The following is a 20,832-nucleotide window of genomic DNA, read 5'->3' as shown; positions in this document are numbered from 1 at the left end:
CCCAGTCTCGGCCAGTGTTTTTTTTTTCACCTCCTCGTGTTGTTCGTCTCATCTCACAGGTCTCCACTCAGAGCACCGAAGTCCGGTGGTTGGCTACCTGCGCTACCCAAAACATTCATCGGCACGGTGAGCATATAAGTACGTGAAAGCGTGTACGTAGCACGTATGTACGTCAAAGGGACTCCTCCTACGAAGGGGAGGGGGTAGCGGAAGGCTCGGGCTGTGAGGATGTAAAGCTGAAGCATAATCTCAACTAACACGGTGTATGTGTGTATCCCATCCACCTGCAGTGTGAGTGTGTGGTTGGGTGACATTAAATTTCAATATACATTGGCCGCGTAATGAATTCGGCTTTCCGTTAAGGGTTGGTTGAGTTGTATTTTTTCTTTTTTTGCTGCTTTCGTTCATTAATTTTACAACATCTTGGGCTTCGTGTTGCGGGCTCGTGTTGCTTTAGAGATTCCGGTGCACGGAGCGTTTCTGCTTCCGCGACAATCTTTTGTTTTTATCGAACTGTGAACTGGTGTGAGCAATCTGTAGCAAATTATTGGGTCTTGTAAAGGACCATAAGCCCACACGGTGGCCGAGCGTGACCCCGTGTACCAGGCGGAAGTTCCGATTGGATGCAGGTAGTGGCAGCCTGTTCAGCCCATAAGCAACGCGGAAGCGCCGCCATGAAGTGGCGTTATAAACGTTCACCCTAAATATACGTTAATACACCTGCCGTGTAGTGTGGTGCGCACGGTAGCAAGAATTTATGAGTCATTTATGGGTTGATATTTATATTATCCTTCCCCATATACACGCGAGTGTAAGAAACGTGCGCGTGCCCCTATTAAAGCTAATACAAGGGTGTGCGCGAACGCCTGTTTTAGGGTTGAATGATGACGTCGGACAGTCCACTCCACTCCACTCATTTGTGCGTTGGCTGGGTTGGTGGTTTGGATTCGGGGGTGCAAATTAGATGCTTTCGAATGGGTTCAGTTTCAACACCGACACGGTTTTTGATTGAAAAAGTGTGCATGTTTGGTGCGTTGCATGATTAAGAGGGATGTGGGATGTGGCCGGGAAAGGGAGGGTGATTTTAAAATGGCAAATGTGATTCCCATTTGCGTCACTGCTCCTGGATGCGCTCGTACCTTGCATAGGTTCGAGTTCTGGTGCTTTTAATTGAAATATTTACGTCACGGTTAGATTTCCACGGTAAACCCGCCCCGCGTCGTGGTGGTGGGGCCGTATTAGGTGCGGTTAGAATTTTGCAACTCGTTTGTCGATGCAAATGTTTTGCACCGGGTTTGAATAATTATTTGCACCTGTTTGCAGCTGTTTGATGGGTGATTAACAGTTCGTTCGGTTGGTATGTGTGTTATTTGTGATAAAGTATTCGTGCCAAAATAACGAGCAATTGCGAATAGGATGTTCTCGCTATTTTCTCCCCTTAAAATTGGGTTGGATTTTTCTGTACTTTAAGCGGCTTTCGTTATGCAATTTTTGGTTTAAGAATTTTTTTTGTAAGGCATTCGCATAAAAAATAGATCTTATAGAAAAAAAGTGTTTATTCATTTTGACGATCAGATCAGATCAGAAAGAAAACCGATATTGCTCAAACCTGTATGGGGCCATCGAATACTCTAAATTGCCTGCATTTAGGCGCAATGTGTATCGACATAGTTTAAAAAGGCCCAGCAAATTGAAATATGAATTACATGTGGCTTCAAAACTCTACCCAGCCTACTATTTAACGCTTTGTGTCATTAACCTTGTAAAATGCGCTTAGTTTTGCATACACACTAACAGCCTGAACGTTGAAAATGCTTTATAAAGATATTAATTGTTGAGTGTGTTGGCTATTTAATACAATTTACTTGCACTGCTCAAAGTGTTAGATAAAATATGGAAAAAATAAATAATACTGCACAACGAACTATCGCAATAGAGAGATGGACAAAACAATAAGACAACTCTATTTTATAAAAGCTTTACTTGTGCTAGCATTAATGAGATTATGGAACAGATGTTTACCAATTTTACATAATCGTCTTATAGATAGCATGTAGTGGCAGATCGAGATCTGCAGAGGATCCAATCAAAATGGGCCACCAGGATTCCCCAAGCAAAAGGGTACTGGATTTATTTCGAAGGAGTAATAATGATGATTTCACTTTCTGGGCTAAAAATATTCCCTCTTTATGGAAAATGCTCGTATGCCCAAACTGCCACGTGTAGTAAGATCCAACCCTGTCTGGGCCGAAAGCATCTGCTAAGTTTGTTTATACTATACGGGGGCGTTCGGGATAATTTTGACAGTTACATTTTTGTTTATAACTCGTGATGGAGTTGGCATAGGAAAACAAGCAATACGTCATTCGACAGCTAAAAATGTACGGAACAAGCAGCGAAAACATCCCGTGATAAAAAAAATGCCAAAAAAGTGTACATTGTGGAAGTGGATCACATGCATCAAGATGATCCGCGCCGGACGCGACAACCGCCGACACGGTTAACACTCAGAACAACCGGTGGCTGGCTTACTGCCCGGCGGACGTGCCACGGGTGCCGCAAACCAAGTTCCCCCAGACGGTGATGGTGTTTTCCTGCGTGTCATCGGAAGGGGACGTGATGCCGCCCCTCTTTTTCGAGCAGGGACAGAGGCTGAACGCGGGCGGGTACATTTCCAAGCTGGACACCGTCGTAAAGTCTTGGAACACGAGAGTGGTCAACGGCAGACCGTACGTGTTCCAGCAGGATTACGCTCCGTGTCATACAGCCTCCAAAACGATAAAGTGGTTGGCGACCAATTTCAACGACTTAACCGCGCCGAATGTGTGGCCTCCCAGCTCCCCGGATCTTAATCCAATGGATTATTTCGTGTGGGGCGCGGTGGAACGGGACACCAACAGAACCTCCAGCACCACCAAGGCGGAGCTCAGTTCCGTTTTCGTGCCCTACCCCGCGAAACTGTCGCCAGGGCTTGTTCCCGGTTCCGGAGACGGGTGGAGGCCGTAATAGAAGCCGAGGGCGGATATTTTGAATAAAATGATTAAAATATGTGGTAAGCTACTATTTCTAAAACAAAAATATTTATTTTTATTTATATATAATTAAACCAAAAAAAAAATTCCCCCATGATTAATTTTGCCATAATTTTTTTTTCTTTCTCCGTAGGTGACTGTCAAAATTATGCCGAACACCCACCCCTGATTTTATCTATCTAGTATAAGCATCGAAAGCTGAGATTTTATGGCGATTTAAAATAAAATCATCATTTTAAGACCCAATGATATTTAAAAAAAACTATTTGATTACTTAAAAGACATAAGCTTTAGTCTTTGTAAATATGATTCCAATAATTATGATCAAAATCAAGCGAAATATGTTTCAAAAATCTTTTTTTAGCATGTACCTTAACATTATGTTGCTTGTAAGAGATTTCGTGTCTTCTTTTTCATTATACAAAAATAAACACACACACACACACACATACACATAAACACACAAACTTTGACACGCATTACACTACACCCTAAATAATAAAGCGGAAACCCCATTCCCAAAACCACGACCGTAATTAAAATTGTAATGGTATGTGCTAAGGACGCTCTTGGTACTATCCCCGTCCAGCTATCCCAAAAACTTACCTTTATCAGCAAAGATGCTGGTGATTTATCAATATTGAATTTGGCACGTGATCCAAATACTTCCGGCGCTGACCAGTGTGCCGGCTGGCGGGAAATTTTGTCACGTACATCGACACTGTGCGGCGTTTTGTGGCAGAGCACATTTCACGACGGTGACCATTACAACCGGCATTCACACGGGAGTTTTCACGTACGGAAACAGAAACACGAAGAAACAAACGAAAAGATGTTATATCGTGGTTGTATGATGTACTGCGGGTACGATGAAGAGGATGTTTCCACGATGATCATCATCAGCACCATCATCATCAACAGTGCCATCTTACCTGTAAAGTGGGATGCCGGCATTATCCTTGAACCACAGCACCATGTACACCTGGGACAGGGGCACCGTAATGGGACACTGCAGCTCGATGTTGCGTCCCTCGACACCTTCGACGCTGAACACATCTGGAAAGGAAGTTGGGGAAATTGCGAATTATATTACTATTATTACTATCGCGAAAGTTGTCGCTGTTGCTGGTTGAAAAGGTTTTCGGGGGTCTCTTAAGTTAACGAGTCTTTAAGCTGCAACGAGCACAAGGAGCTCTATTAGGAGAGTTTTGTTAGCATTTTGCGGGAAGTGAAAGACTTCTTATGGACGTTGGTGTTTTAATAGCTGTGGTAAGGATTTCGGCGGCTGGCGGAGCGGACAGAGAAAACTTTGCTATCCTACATCAAACTAAGACTCGTTTGCTGACCTGAGTTAGTAGAACTGTACGCTTTTTATTAATTATATATTGGTCCAGAAGCTTTAAAAAAGGTAGTGGCGAAATGTATGCAAGTTACTTAAAACCTAACTTGAAATTGTGACCCCTGAAAGTACGCTTTGCATGTCACTCAGTAAACGGTTAGGAATTTTTCAAGGAACTATTTTTCTTATGATTTATGAGGTATTCACATTGAGGTATTGTCGTGCTATTTCCAATTAAAGGATGCATAATCATATAATATCAATAGCATAAAAACAGTTAAGCATTTCTTTGTTAGAGCATTTGTTAGAGCCATTAAAATGATTCCAAAAGATCAAGAGGTACTTAAAAAAAAGATGCGATTGCTGAGGGCCTAATAATGTCTGCAGTTTTTTAATGCAATACATAGCCTCATCTACGTTTTATGTATGCCTTCAATCATAATGAAGCGCCTCAAAAATACCTTTCATAAGCGCATTATAGGGTTAAATGGCCAACCATAGGAACACCGAAAACAGATGAGCTAAAAAAGCAATCGTACGCTTGTCGATCGATTGTACGACCGGCTCCAAAGCGTAGCCATCGATTGCCGGGCTCGTACGTGGTCGCGAGAAATAAATTAGAAGTAAGTACATAAAATCAGCTTCGCGCCGCGTGACAATCAGGACGGTTAGAGTAATAAAGAGTCATAAAATTAAGACTGGTGCAAGTGGTAAATACAAAATTTTGTGCCAATTGGTATTACATACTTCTGAACGCCCCAGTTCTCTTTTACCGGACGACTTCCTCCGGAATAGACCAGGCCGCTAAAACAAGAACCTTTTGAGTTTTAGGCAACATTTGTTGACAGATTTATCTACTGCAAGATTAAAGCTTTTATTTCGGCTTGTTAACCCGCCTTTGGATAAAAATAAAGAATGTTTAAACGTATGATAAAACCTAGCGAAATCCTAATAATTCCTTATGTTCTTAACACCTAAAAGTATAGCAATACGATCAAGTCGTCCCTAAAGATACTCCTGAAAGTTTGCTAAGTATTAAGTTATATAGTGCTAAAAGCAATTTAGATAGCGTAAAATATTTTGTAAAATTATTTAAAAAGGTCCATTACTTTTGAAAAAGAAATAAATTACATTGCATACCTTCAGGCGCATTCATCAAATATATTTTAGATCGCTGCGGTCTGGTACAGCAACAGGTATTAAATTATCTTTCCTCAAATAAATTTGGATCGACAAGCTCTCTTCCGCATCCGTTTTTAACACAAACAAAGAGTCGCTAGATCTGGTTTATAATTCCCATACAATCAATATCGTCAACTTACGCCAACTTACACTTCATCAAAGGATTTTTCCCTCGCCACTTATCCTCGCTATTACTTCAAACTCACCGCTTTCAAAACCAGACACTCGTTCCGCATGCACAGAACAGACACGGAATACACACAAAAAAAAAATCTACCAGATTACAATTGCAAAAAGGGTTCAAAGTTTGAAGCTATAAATAAAATCAGCGTATCCAATTAGTGGCCTTTTCCATGCCGGTCACTAACGCGCTTCCCAATGCCAGCGATGCACGCACACAATCTAGTGTGGTCTGCGTTCTAAGCGTCCGTGTGCAATTTCCCCTGCCATGGTTTTTCAATCCCTCTTTCCCCCAATTTGTTGGCGGTAGGTGGTGGGGGTGGTTTACTGCCCTCAGCATCGTAGATCAAAAACTGCATCCCGATGGGGACCGCAATCGTGGCGAGTGAATTTGATAAATACGCACACGCAGTATGCACACGTACACAAACAAACCTCTCTCCGCTATCTTTTATCTGTTTTGTCTCTTCTCCTCTCTCGTTACCCCCTCCCCCCTCCCCCATCCCACAAACGGGTTGTAGGTAACCATTGAATGGAGGAAAAACAAAAACAAGGGCAGAAAAATGCAGCGCGAAAAATGGGAATCGACCGGAAACGGGATTAAAACAAACCGAAATGATGAAAACGATAAATCGAACATCGGCGCTGTTTCACGTTTGTCGCATGGCCCCACGCAGACAGTTAGTGGGGTTTTGGAAGAAAAGGGAAAAACACCAGGTGGGAGGAAAAATCGTTTTCTCATCGGTTGTCATCCGGAAAGAGGTAACCGAACGCCAGTAAAAGTGTTTTGAAACCCAGAATGCGAGAAAAAAAACTACGCTGCATGAGCGAAAGAGCATAAAGGAAGTTTGGGGTTGATGTTGGGAGCCAGGGAAATGGGGGTTGAAGAAAAAAAATCCCAATTCCATCCCCCTTTTCGGTTCGCGTCCTCTCGAAGCTATCAGAATCGTTCGTTCAACGCTTCGTTTTCGGTGTGTGGAAACCCAGTTTATCGGTACTAGACAAGTGCTCCACCGACCTTCATCCTTCATCCTTCGCCCTCTCCCGCTTCGCCTCCCTTCCCACCCCTAGTTTAACTGGCGTAAAAATGCACGCACACAAACCGGGCCAAGTACCGGATCAGCTAAAAACCTCGAATGAGATATTTGATGATCTCGAAAACAGCAATCACGTGTTCCATCGATGCGCATGAAATGACTATTCGCGTGCACGGACGCGGTCGTACCGGTACGGGATGCGTTTCGGAACATTTCGGATGGGATGCAATTTTTCCTTTCCACCCCACCTCGTTTCACTTCTTCTCCCCCGCCCCGTTCAGCGTTGAGCGGGTTAGTGGCGGTGCCAAAAAAGCGTTCCGACCGGTGCCCACCGGTGCACTGGACGAGTGCAAAATGGAACAGATAAGGCATTTGGCGCTGACAGTAATCTAATTTCCCTGCCATACCAACATTCAAATCAATCCCATTTCGACAGCACAACGAAGCACAACACATTTGCGGCACATGAGGGCAACTCCACCGCTACGGGTTTTTGTTTGTGTCGGGTGTGTGTGTGTGTGTGTGTGAAACCATTTTCGGACGGACCACTCCAAACCAGGTGCGGATTGTAAATGGGAGGTACCCTGTGCCCCGTTTAGCTATTGTTTGTGATTTGTGTGGAAAATATGTTTCGAGCTTTGGAGCTTTTTTCTGCTGTTCGTGTGTTGTGGGGTGTATGAGCTTTTCCATCGCCGCTTGCCGTTTGAAGGAAGTGATTGAGCGGTTTTTAGAACATAAAACTCAGCATTGGTTCGCTGTGATGTTTTATCCTCTCGTTTCACTGTTCAGTTTCGGTTGTGCTTCGGCTGCAGTTGAAAGGATGATAGCATGAAATATGGTTACTTCACTCCCGAGGGTGCCAAGGGTTCAATTATTACGACACGGGTGTTTCGTTTTTTTTTTTGTTGCAAAGGGCTGTTTTGCATCTCGCAACGCAAGATCGGTTGCACAGTTATGCTCGTCTATTGCAGTGAATATTTTCGCCAATATGTAAGGTGAAATTTATACTGCAATTTTAGCAATCATTGCGATACATTTTTGTTTGTTTGTTTGATGTAAAATGTCTACTCTTGGTATCACTGGAACACCTTCAATGAATTAATGCTTTAAATTGAACCCAAACCCTAAGCCCAACGAATTTTATTTGTTAGTGAGATCTTTAATTACATTCATGCATTTCCCTCCCATGGATAATGTTTTTGTCAATACTCGATAGTTGTCAGAATTTTATAAAGTATTCTTTGTGGACCAGTATTTTAGAAAATTTTATTTCATGAAGAACGGCCAGAACGTATTGCTGCGAACCAGTGTTTCGTGAACAAGAAATTCTACTTTCATTAAATACTTAAACTATTCAAAATTGTCATAACAACTCAAAATTAAACCATAACTACAACGCACTTGCCATTTCGGATGTGATTGTTGTCTTGCGACTACAAGTTATTAATGTTTCATAAAAACCGTAAGATTAGCGTAGACAGTACAGCCTAGTTTTTGTGAGAAACATTACGTCCCGTTTGGGCTGGCTTTGAAATTCATTTTGAAGAATCTGATTGGATGATAACCAAACGGGGCAGTCAGGAGCTGGACGTCTGCACATGGCGAGAGAGGGATTCAAATTCCTTCTGGATCCCCTCATAATCAGGACCTGTGTGGTGAACTACGGTTCGGTTCGGTTTACGGCTTGGCACGTGTTCTACTTCAACGGTTTACTTCGCGATGCGTTTGGAGCGCGACACTGAAGAGTGCAAACTTGCACTTCTATGCGGTGACTCATTTTAGTGAAGGCGGACTAAACGATTGGTGCCGGATCGAACTTTACTTCTAGCAAGAGAACACTTATGGGGTTGAAATAAGACTCTAGACATTACTTTACTGATGTTAGAATCTCGAGTTGCATCAGCAACATGCTTCGTCAACGAACTATAACTCGGCACTGTCTACCTTTGCTTTTCGAGCGGCTTTTATTTAACGCTTTCTTTCGATGGTCAGCCAACATTTGTCCATCGTGTATTTGGCAAATATGTAGCTGATGGGGTTTTCCGAGTTTGGGATATTTTGTGTTTACAGTGTGTTTTTCCTTATTTACAGAGTGCGGCTCTTCCGTATCTCTTTTTTCTATGGTCTTGGTGTCATCAATAAATGTTATGCGTTATGCTTAATTGTTTTTTATCTTGGTGCTGCGTTATTGCATTTGCATGGGTTTTTTGGGTTACGCTTGTTTATGGCCTACGTATTGCATGTTTGGATTGTTACATCGGTATGCGGTAATTTATGTTAGTTCTGTTTCTTTTAATGATTCTAGCTCCTTTTCCTGATTTGCACGGCAGGAATGATGCTGTTAGCAGATATCCAACTACGTGATACGTCAATAGTTCTAGTAAGCCATTCGATGGTCGTCGTGACCTAGAAGGTCGTAAAGCCAAGAAGAAGAAAATGTTACTGATCACCAAACATCCTCTCATCCCGCTGCTTAGTTGCCTCAATTGAGAAAATTTCGAAAGTAATTTCTTGCGCCTAAATTTTTGAGTTTTTTATACATTTAAAATTCCTACACAATGTTACCACAATGCTTGGCATGTTGATATCGGTGTATGGATCAACAAGATTCTTGTCTAATTCCAATTCCTTCTTTGGTTCGTATGTAAGCTGTTAGTCCGTAACAATAGCCAAAACGGAGTCAAAAATCGCCAAGTCTGCAATATTTATTTTCATGCCTAAAAGTGTATGAAAGGCAAGGACCGGGATGTGAGACTCAAACATAGGGAGGAAATATAAACTATTGAGTCTAATTGTTTATTAAATTGTTTATTACAAAAATAAAGTTCCCGTCCGTCGTACAGGCTTAACGAGAGCACCTTGTACAACATTTCCTGTTGCAGCGTGCTAAATCTGAGAAATCATATTACTATACGTCATAGTGTTCAAATTATAGTCGAAGTGATTTGTATGCTTGTGCCGTTTTGCGTGTTGTACCCAGTTTTGTGCAGCATTTTTTATTGTAGCGATCGTTTAACGCGAGGGACTAAAACGCTGATCTTGTTAAGTAGTGATGGTGCATCAATTATCGTTAATATTAAACCTGCTATAAATATGGCCGGCGCGATCTTTTGTCGTTTTTCAAGCGGTTCTAAACTGCAGAACCGTGTTATCACGCATACGGGATTGTCAAATACTTTCGTCATCTTAAACATTAGCCCTAGTGTTCTGTTCCCGCGACCAATTATTTTTTTCGGGATGAAGCTGCGATATAGATAAGATAGATAGGATGTAAAGCTACGTTTTGTTAGCTGCGTATAAGGAAAAAGTTGATTATGCACTCCTAAACATAAACCAGCCTTCAAACAATTTACTCATGTTTTAGAATTAAATGTTTAAGCTGTTTGGTAAATATAAACTTGATAAATGAAATCAATTTTCTTTGAATTTGACTTCTACGCCTGAAGGTATGTAAAATGTGTTATTAGTATAAAATATGTTTTACCAACTTATCCAATCAATTTTTGAACACACTGAAAATACACTGTGCTTCCTGGGCGTCATGTACTGCGCATAAATTTAGGCGTTTTTCACTTAGTGACAAAATATGTCGGAGAGAGGAGGCCTTGACAAGTGTTTTACTAAATCTTGTTGTATCGAAACAAATCGAGTCTAAGATTTTTAAAATAGCATCTATTAAAATTGTACTTTTAAACCATTTTCGAAGAATTCATCCACTTCATGTATTATGATGTATTCTCCTTAAACCATTCATAAAACATCCTTGAATGGTACAATGGAAATTTGAAAAATTCTCCAAGCAACATCACAATTTAAAACTTACAGCAAATTAAACCCTCAAGGACGTTTGTTGAAGAAACGCGTGGAAAAAATAAAAACCAACCACATTGCCCGTCACTGCGCTGACCTGACTCACGTTGACGTGTCGATCGTGGTTTATGGCACGTCAAACCGAAAGAAATAATAATGGAAAACCCGAGCCTTCCGGCAGATTCCAAAGGCCATAACCGATAACCCAAACCCTCCGCCCGTACAGATGATGCACGCAGGCGGCACTATACACACACCCAGACACACACACACACACACACACAAACTTAAACCAGTTCGCATCGAGTTCGTTATTGTAGTTGTTTTATTTCTGCCTTACAACCCGCGTTCAACCCGTTGACAGTTTTTAATTTGCTACCATGTGGCAATCGCACTCACAATCCGCCTCCTCCACGTGCGCTCGTCAGCAAAGACAAACCGCACACACTCTCGTACACAAAGAGGGAGAGACAGAGAGAGAGAGAGATAGGGAAAAGGAGAAGGAAAGGAGGTTCTTGCCACAAAAACCGTGACCGTGACGTGAACCTGGTATCCTGGCTGGCAGAAAGGCAGACCGGCAAGGCCGGGCACAAGGGTGATGACGACTTGCCACGCGACGACGTGGCGGTTCGCGGCCGTGATTGGATGCGGGCTTAAGATTTATGTGCCGAGCTGTGTTTGGGTTGATAATTTTTAAGGCTACACATCCTTTACTAACCGCCCTCAGAGAGCCCCCTTTCCCCCCTCCCCCCCTCCTCCTCTCCTTTTCCTATTGCTTTTTTTGCTTTTCATCCCCAAACCGCTGCATTTGGGCATTGTCATGGAGCTGGCTCGCTGATGCTGATTCTCGGGAAGGCTGTCTTTATGGTGTGAATGGTTCTGTGTTTTTCTGTTGTGTGTGTGTGTGTGTGTGTGTGAATGAGTGCTTGTTTTTTCTTCTTCTTGTTTGCATTATTGTTTGAAGCTCTCACCATGGAATGAGTTTCGGTTATGGACGGCGCCTTTTCCCGTGTGTTTGATAATTCCAAAACTGGGATTGTGCAATCTTGTGCACGAGCCGAGGCATACGTACGTCATACATATTTTTTCTCGCTCTATCTCGATATCTATTTCCGAAGCTCGGCATGTGCATCTGTATGTATGTGGTTTTATGTGTCCTTCTCTTCCAGGGAAAAGCCATTGTGAACGGTACGGATGATACCTTCCCAGTGAGGTCTGTAGTGTGTTGTTTCGTTTATGTTTCATTCCTAGCACCAGAACCATCGAACAAGGGAAAACTCCAACATTCAAACAGGATAAAACAGCAGAATGCAGCGCGTCGGATGCATTCCACCAATCCGCCGGTTCAGCGAGGAACCAATGTTGACAGTACGCTAGAAACGGCCGAGAAAAGCATGGGGAAATATGAAATAAAAAATGAAGCAGCCAGAAAAAAAAACCTCACCAACAAACACACGTACCCAAACAGCAAGCTACGAAGATGCACTATAATCAAGTGAAAACCATCTTCCTCTTATCGTGCACGTGCAGCACTTGGCCCATGCTCGGCAACCTCACCGATGCGGGCATTCGATACGCATTCGTAGCCACGGCAAACACCGCCTTCCATTGCCATTTCGCGTTTCCATACACACCAAGCCCGACGGTATGTGGCAGCAGCTGGCGCGATGCAACTGGTCACCGGTCCGATGCGGTACGGTCGAAGTACTACGGGGTAAAAGCTTCCAAGTGCAGCGGGCAAAAAGTGCATAAGCGAATCCCATCCTGGCTTCACAAATGGCGCGAGCGCTTTACAATATTAAAAAGTAAAATTTCCATTGAAGTGCGGCTCCATCACGCGGAAGCTACTCTCTTCGCAACAGGATTCCATAATGCATCTTACCGGGTGTGTCAGTGTGTGTTTGATACAGCAGTAGGGTGGGAGGAAAATTGTCAGAAAGACATTGCAATCTACATTTATTGCTGGAGAGTAGTAGTGCGGCCCGCCAGAAGACCGGACCGAGATGGTTTTCCGTGCCGTTGCAATATTAGTGCTATTTTTCTTCTTCTTACTGCTGTTCTACTTGTTTGCTTGCAGGTCGGAATTGTTCGCCCTCTTCGGCAGATGGCGTCTGAATGGATGGGTTTGTGCACCTGTTAACTTTCTACTTAGCAACAAGCGAAACGACTTAACACAGCCAGTGAGAACCGGGATGGGAATGGATAATGAAATGTATTTTCCGGACTACGCAGTGCGAGAGTTGTGCGGTGGGGAGTGGAAGAGCAAGAAGCATTTCTTAGATTGCTTAATCAATATTAGAAGCTAGGTATGGGCACCCCAAAATGGATTAAATGTTATGGGTTGGAAATTCAACGGGCAAGGTGGTATTAGACACAGTGCTCGTGTTGCGTGGAGGCCAAATGTCATACAAGCGGCTTCAATTGAACAGGACACTTGCAAACGGAATGTGTGTTGAAAAAGGGGCTAGCTTTACTAGAAAATAATTCGAGTTACAGTGAGCTAGGCTAATTAAATTAAAATTGTTTACAAATTTTACTCTGGAAACTGTTTTTTGAATGGTTTTGAGCTTCTTTTACTGATACGCCTCAAGTATGCTTAATTTTCATTGCGATAGTACCCGCAGATAGAATTTTTTATTTTAAATTTTGTCTTTTAGCTTTTCGTCGCCTACATTTATGCAATCCTTTACAATAAGATGAGTAAGTTTGTGGTGGAAGCACCGCTAAAGGTCAAACAGAAACGTTGAAAGTATGCCTTGTTGCCGATGGCAATGAATGGCATTTTGGAATGGAAGTTCCTTTGGATAGTAGGCACTGATTTTACAACACACAGTCGCTAACTCCGGTTGAACTCCGGTTTTGCCGTTTGAAGACCGGTGCCGCTGTCACATGTACCACCTAATTTGTATTATAATTATTATGAGATAATTGCTCTAAAGTTCTATTAGAAACGTTTTGTTATTTAATTTAAGATGATTTAGATTTAGATCTATGTAGATTATGCTCTTATGAAAGTAAAGCATAAACCAATTTATTCAATCGGCAATTCTTCTATCAAAATATGCTACTATCAAGTCGTTAGGATTAGAACAAGCTGATGAAAATGATTCTACTCACAGTTGCATACATTTAGGAGTAAGCTGTTAAAAATCCCATTACATCTAGAATTGTACACACCCTAAAATGCAAAACGATAACAACTAAGATAATGCTAGTGATAGTCATCTTCAATATAACCGCTGGAACTCTTCAAAGATTTCCAAAAAGCCAATGAAATCATTTCCATTGAGAAAGATTCTTTCAACAACGCGTTTATCGCTTTCGTTGTTCGCTTCGTTCTGTCAGCGCCATTCAAACTTCCCGGTTTGGGCACCCAACTTTATCTGATTCTGTCGCAAACGATAAGCGAACTGCGTTTTACTTGCATACATTTTTCATTCGCTCGAGCAATGGCAATAAAATAACGGAAATGCTCAATACACACAGTCCCGTACGGGGGTGTGAGTGTGTGCGAATACCATGTTAAAGTTGAAAAATCGCCAAACAATAAGCCGCAACGTAACCATCCGCAAACGAAACCGATAAAAACGACGTCGACGACGTCGACGACTACGACAAATCCCCAAAAGGATGGCAAATACCCATTGTGCGTTGAATTCATTGAAATTGGAAATGGAGGCTATTGTGGAAGGGTTTTTCGCTTCTTTTTTTCTTCCCCGATACATGTCGGGCCAGATAAACTATGCTGAGGAGGCTCATGCGAATGATGATGGTCGTGATGATGGCGTTGATAGCATTGATGGCGGTGTGCGTCGTGTATAATGAAAATCTCACAAGCACAGCGCCACCATCGTTTTGGGAGGTTTTAATTTTTGATCAATGATTAAGCGAGTCGCCGCCATCGCCCGGGAGAAGTCGCCGCCACCATCTTCATCGCGATGCTGCGGCCTGGTTTATGGGTGATTCGGGTAATCCCCACCGGTACAGTATTATTTCAATAATAATTCATTAACGCTTACGGAAATAAAATTAAAAATAAAACAGCCAAGCGGTTCGAGCTCTGAAACGAGGCCAAACGGAGTTTTGCTGCTGCGTTACGAAGACGTTGCAACAGTACAGCAGTGTTGCAATTGATGCATATGTATAGTCCATCACATCCTTCGTTCAAAATTGCTCGAAAATCAAACAGCGTGGTCGTTGGCCATAATGATAAACATTTCGATTTTATTAGGCAAGGTAATGCTAAGAAGGATAACGATGCGTGTGTGAGTTTAAGAGTGTTATTATTTTTGTGAACTATCGGATTTAAAATTTTCCATCCTTCCTGTCCCGGGTAGAACGACACACAGACGCACGCGCAAGTACTGATTTGCGTGATGATTTATTCAGTGGTCGATATTCGCGTACTGGGTGCAACGCGTGATTATTTTGCACGGTGTTGCGCCAGTTATTGTTTACACAGGACGCAGCGATCGAATCGAAACCATTTGGGAGAATGCACAAAATTATGTCGCATGATATATGCTGCAGCATTTGAATATAAGCAGTGATTTTTAGCAGTCGAGCAGCTGTGAAGGACGCACGATAGCAAATAATCTGACACTGGTGCTATTGCTTAAGTCTAGTTTATGGACCAGAGTTTCAGCGGGTAACAAACACTAATAAATCTACAAAATTATTGTTTAAAAAACGAGAATTGAAATATTTTTTGATTTTTTTTTACTTTTTAGCTAATTGCCCAAAAGAAAAAAAAACGATGAAAATGAGCCCCATAAAATATGCAATTTTCTAAAAGATGGCTGACACTGTCACAAAATTTTGAGTTTCGTTCAGTCCCTTCATGGTCCTCAAGTAAAACTTGCTAGATGACTACCGAAATTTATAGCAATGGACGAAGATATGAAGAGGTGTATTCAGCAAATGATCTTACAGGTAACATTCAGGCCTGAGATGCTTCAAAAGTTAGAGGAGTCCAGCTCATTCCTTCTAACTATCCTCTGAAGCCTGACTGTGGGTCTTGAGAACTCTGTCATTACTATCATAGACTACAGTGGTTTAATTTGTTAGGTTTTTTTACAAGTAAATCAATCGTCCTCTGGTCCACCGTTTCATTTACTTGTTTTATATCGATGTATGTCAATTTTTGTCAATTTTAAGTCGGCTTTCCGTCTCATCAAAAATTATATCTCATACTGGTGTTAAATGGTTCTGCCCGTTGAAACTCGGTGATGAGATGACAAGTATTGACGAGCTCGGTCGAGCCAATTGTGCCAAGAATTGTTAAAAAAGAGCCACAAAAAGGACTATTTTTTGTGCTTCAAAATTTTTCTATTTCATCAATCCCGTAACTTTGGAAGTTTAAGTCGCCGTAAACGAACGAACGATGAGAACAGTACACGCTGTCAAATTTGACAGTACTTTGACAGGTAGTAATTGTGACGTGCTAGAAAAAATAAGCTTCCTAGAAGAATTAGAGCTTTGTCATGTTCTGTTACCATAATAGAAAGGCCCGTCTTTACAGATTGTCTATGAATTGTTATTTTCCGGTTTATTTTATTCAATTGATGATGATGATAGATAAGATTGCTATTAATTTCATCAAGTGTAGGACATCTTTTGTTTAATATAATTGCGATAACCTCATATTTTATTGATATGTTTTTAGTATGAAACAATTTTACAAAATCTACAATTTTCACCAACAAAAGCAGGTGAGCTGAAGCATCACAAATTTATAAATATTCCTCTTAAAAGAGGACTTCAACAAATAGAAACAGACACTAAATGTGTATCAAACACTGTGTGATGTACCATTTGTCACAAACTAAGGATTAAGGACAATCGTGAAGAACCATTTCCATCCATTGTGAGCTTACTAGTAATCTCCATGAAAAAATTGTCCGCCAACACAAAACCTGCTTAATCCCGGCACAAAGTAGCAAAGACAGATGAAGAAAAAAACGCACACAATTTCTCAGAAGCGTTTTCCAATAGAATTAGCAACAAAGCCGTTAACAAGTAACGTGCTCTGTTCATTAATAACTGCGATAAGCTCTGTCACTTGCGTACTAGCAAATGAGCGTCACACTTCAAATCGGAATTAGTGGACCAAGCCAACAGAAAGAAAGTGAAGGTTTTTTTTCTTCTCTGTGTTCGAGCCTGGAACCTGGATATTGGTGAGTAACGGGTTTTTATTGCGCCAACCAGCAGCTTACCGTTGAATTTGGTACCATTTTCAATTAATACACCCTGCCCCACTCTACACGATCGTTACGGTCAACATATAAGAGTGCACTAAATATTGAGAGCCAGCCAGCCAGCAGCTCGAAAACTTCCAAACACTTCTGAAGTTCCGCTGAACAGCTGCTCAGCATTGCCTTGGGCTTAGCGTCAAACTGCACATGCAGACGTCCGGCAAGGCTTGGTGTGAGTGTGAGTATGAAGCGAGAAATCAGAGTGATTAATTGTTGCCTCGTAAAAGTCCACCGTTGACGGTAGACCGGTAGCCCTGCCCTGTCTCGCCAGCGGTGACTAGCCCGAGGCTACTAGTCATAATAACGAGCAGATCATCCGTTGGCAAATTTGAGCGACGCGTACTGGTCCCGAGGTTCGTGGTTCGATTTCTATAGCCTGTGATGCCAGGCTCCGAGATAAGCGGAAGTGTCACACACCCGGGGTTCCGTGGTGACGATAATTTATCATCATCACGTGCCCGGTCGACCGTGTGTGAAAGTGTGTATGTGTGTGTGCACCGATCGGAAGTGGTCCCACTTTGTACCGGACGCAGCAGGACGCGTCAGACTACTGTGTGCACTGTTCGCCACGTTCCACCATGTTGCGATTGCGTTTGTGCATCGGATTTTACATGTTTCGTCGTCTTTCCGTTTTTTGGTGCGTATGCATGCATGTGTTCAGTGTTCAGCGTCATTGTTTCGTCTAGTACGTGTATAGACACCTCATCCACCATGGACACCAGCGCCGAGCAAGACAGCATCGCGGTGAATGACGCGGCACTAGAGCATTAGAGTTTGATGAGCTTGCAGCCGGATTTTCCGAAACCCGAGAGGCTGCGGTTTGACCGTAGTCTGTAGCCAGCCCCACGGGAGTCCACATTAATTATTCTGCGGCTACTGTCATAACTACGGACCATCAATTCCGGCTCACAAAACACCAAGAGCCGTTAGATCCGTTGTGTAAGCGTTGGGAGGAAGGGATGGATGTTTGATGGGTTTCACTGTGGTGGTGATAAAATTTTTTAAAGGTTATGTTCCGCTTTTTTTCTTCCAGCACCGAACCCAAACCTGGTTCCGGATAGTGCTAGGCGTTATCAAAGGCGTTTGATAACGCGAATTGGTCAGTTATCGGTGGTGCTGTAAATTCTCATCGACCGGTAACGAGCGAAGTGGAAAATTATGCTGAATGAATTGATCGGGGAGAGGGACAGTTTCCGGTTACCCCATGGTCTCTCTTCCTCCCTTTTTCCTCAAAACACGGAGAGAAAAACGGGAAAAACAAACAATTATTGATATGAAAGGGCTTTGATGGCTGAGTGCAGCTGGGGCTAAAGAGTAAAAGAATATATTCCTCGTAAAGTATTGTGTCTCCGGTTGGCTAGGTTTGGGAGGAGGAAATTGAATTCATTAGGAGGAAGGAATGCATATAACATGGTTGTGTCGTAACGTTTCAACGAGAGGTGCTTGAACTGGGTTTTCTAAACATGAGCAAATAAGAGTTTTTTAAAAAGCAAATAGTGTTACGTGTATTGCATGACTTTCGGCGCAGTTTACAAAATGCTTGAATTTTCGAGGATTTTGCAGTCTATAGAAATTTTTGTTTATTTTTATGATAGATTGGTATTTGATTTACTTCCTTACCGAGTCAAAATACAAGACTAATTTGGTATAGTGTTAACATTAACAGGATTGAGGTTCAAATACCAACAGGATCGTTCCCCCGTAATGAGAACTGATTCAGCAAATTAATACATCTAGTAAGCCATTAAATGGCTGACGTGACGTAGTAGGTCGTTACGCTAAGAAGAGAGACAGAGGAAGAGAGAAGGAGAGAGAGAGGGAGAAGGAGAGAAGGAGAAGAAAAACCATGAAGCATCCCTGATTTATCGAATAGCCTTACCTCCAAACATCCAAATAAAGTTCAATAAATGGGACAGAAATCAATTTAGATCGTGTTTCCATGGCAAAAATTCTTGAAACAGATGATAGGGTTTCATTATCAATAGTGTTCAGGGAGTCCTTATTTTCATCATAAGATCGTTCTTGGTAACTCTTTTCCTGTGGTAAGATTTTATAGTACATTTGGAATTTTCTCATACATCGTTATTTAATCACAACATCACAGTTAGCACTATTGAACCGTAGAGAATGATCCTTTTGCTTAGATTGGGTTGTGGTATGCTAATCAACCAATATTATATAATCAGCCATTGATTACTTTAACTTATCACATCATTACTACCATATTTCACAAGTATTGATGTATCTTAATGAGTATTTACATATCAATTATGATGCGGGGAGAAGAATGAAATATCGATATGACTTATTTTTCGAAAAATATCGAGTTTTTCTAAAATATTTTATGTTGAGGTGGCTTTCTTTTAAACCCCTTACCTTAATTCCAATCAATATTGCCAACAGCATTACATACAATGACGCTTTTTTCTATCTCCTTCAAATTTTATCATTGCTCCATGTTGAATGTATCACCTAACGAAACGGCAATGTAGGACGATTAAACAGCTTACCTCCCTCGAAAAACCACAGTATCCAATTTTGATATCTTTTTCGCTACCTGTTAACTTTGTTTTCATATCCTCCCACCGTGTTTATGTAAACCTCCCTCCACAGGGGTTCCTGCATGGTGGCTTAGTTAAATCGATTCCGGTGTTTCCTCTTGCACTTCCATCAATATCGGCATCCTGCTTAATGCGAACGAAACACCCGCAAGGAAACGGTGGATTATTTTCACACCCATAAGTCATTAGGCGCCCGGAAAAGCACGGTCAGGACTTACCACCTTCAGCACACAAGCTCAATAACAACAACAAAAAAAGGGAGGGAAAACAAAAACAAAATAAAGTAAAACGTTAAGCTACGCCCTGCAACAGAAACAGTTAATTAGCAATTTCCTAACCGCTTGATCCGATGACAATGGAAAAACTAATTCCATTTCCTTCACCGAACACCCAACCTACGGTGAATCTCATTAGGCGTGAAATAGAAACTATTTTCAAACGTCCCTCAACCCTGGGCACCTCAACGCTCCTCTTTTATAAGCCCGAAAGTGCCATCCGGATGTTTGCCCAAGAAGATTGGGCTATCTACCTTTACCTTAACCCTTCAATGGGGGAACCTTTCCCGACCCAAAAAGGAGCGGAATCTATTTGTTTGGGTAAGGCTTCTTCCCCCCCCCCCTTTTTTTTTTCGTTGAGAAGGTAATCGATGAAACATTTGTTCATGATGGCACCGGAAACTATTAAAGCGTTAAGCTGAAATGGGCCAATAATCCCGCCAAAAAAGCTTCCTACTTGCCCGGGAAAGTTTTTCGTCCGTCAGCAACGCAAACACTTCACGCTAGTGGGACATAATTGGGTAGGGGTTTAATTAATGCTAAAGTAAACGATAGGTTTTTAATGTGCTGGTTTATACACACAGCAGCAACAAAAAAAAAAGTTACTGATCGTTAGTGCACTTTGTTTATTAAGACATTAGTGATGTGTTTTGTGGTTCTCCTACGTAAAAAAGAAGCTATTTTTGACGTATCTTTTCAGTGGTATAGGATGACAGATCGTTGACAGTTTGTAAACTCTTGGAATATATGTTTGCTCTATAACTTCAAAATAAAGCAGTCCGTCCCTTTGAGAGTTGCTGCATTTCCGGAATACCGCTTCAAAAGTACGTACGTACGTGAAAAACTTTGACAGCATCTCATCGATCGATCCTGAAGAGGGAGTGACGGGTGTTCATTCCATCGAACAGACCACAGTCTGTAAAGTGTGTTTTTGTGTGCGTTTCGTAACATTAAATTTCCGTTACTCAAGGCTACCTACGCCTTTCGAGGCGAGTGGGATGTGTATCTATGCCATCAAATCTAACAAAATGTACATTTCGAACAATATTTGAATGTCAAAGAATGAATGATTCGAACATGAAATTCTCAAAATAAAACATACGATTTCGACCGCATCCAGACGTAATCAAACGTATAGAATTTGCTAAAATAATTCCAACTC

At 41.8% G+C, this 20,832-nt stretch overlaps 2 protein-coding genes across 2 annotated transcripts in view; both read right to left on the bottom strand.

The window, feature by feature from the left end:
• LOC126565133 (uncharacterized) overlaps positions 1-20,832 on the bottom strand; it is a 358,067-nt gene that overhangs the window by 148,358 nt on the left and 188,877 nt on the right. The gene's annotated exons all lie outside the window — the stretch shown is intronic.
• The window catches only part of LOC126564067 (nephrin-like), a 65,024-nt gene that overhangs the window by 37,751 nt on the left and 6,441 nt on the right, over positions 1-20,832 (bottom strand). The window contains exons 2-3 of the mRNA XM_050220980.1: positions 3,965-4,088; positions 3,639-3,753 (exon numbers count right to left, since the gene is read on the bottom strand). Of these exons, the coding sequence (XP_050076937.1) occupies positions 3,639-3,753; positions 3,965-4,088 (239 nt within the window). The remainder of the gene's footprint in view (positions 1-3,638; positions 3,754-3,964; positions 4,089-20,832) is intronic.

This window comes from Anopheles maculipalpis, chromosome 3RL (genome assembly GCF_943734695.1).
Source record: "Anopheles maculipalpis chromosome 3RL, idAnoMacuDA_375_x, whole genome shotgun sequence".
Taxonomy (NCBI): domain Eukaryota; kingdom Metazoa; phylum Arthropoda; class Insecta; order Diptera; family Culicidae; genus Anopheles; species Anopheles maculipalpis.
This window is presented reverse-complemented; position numbering and strand designations above follow the sequence as displayed.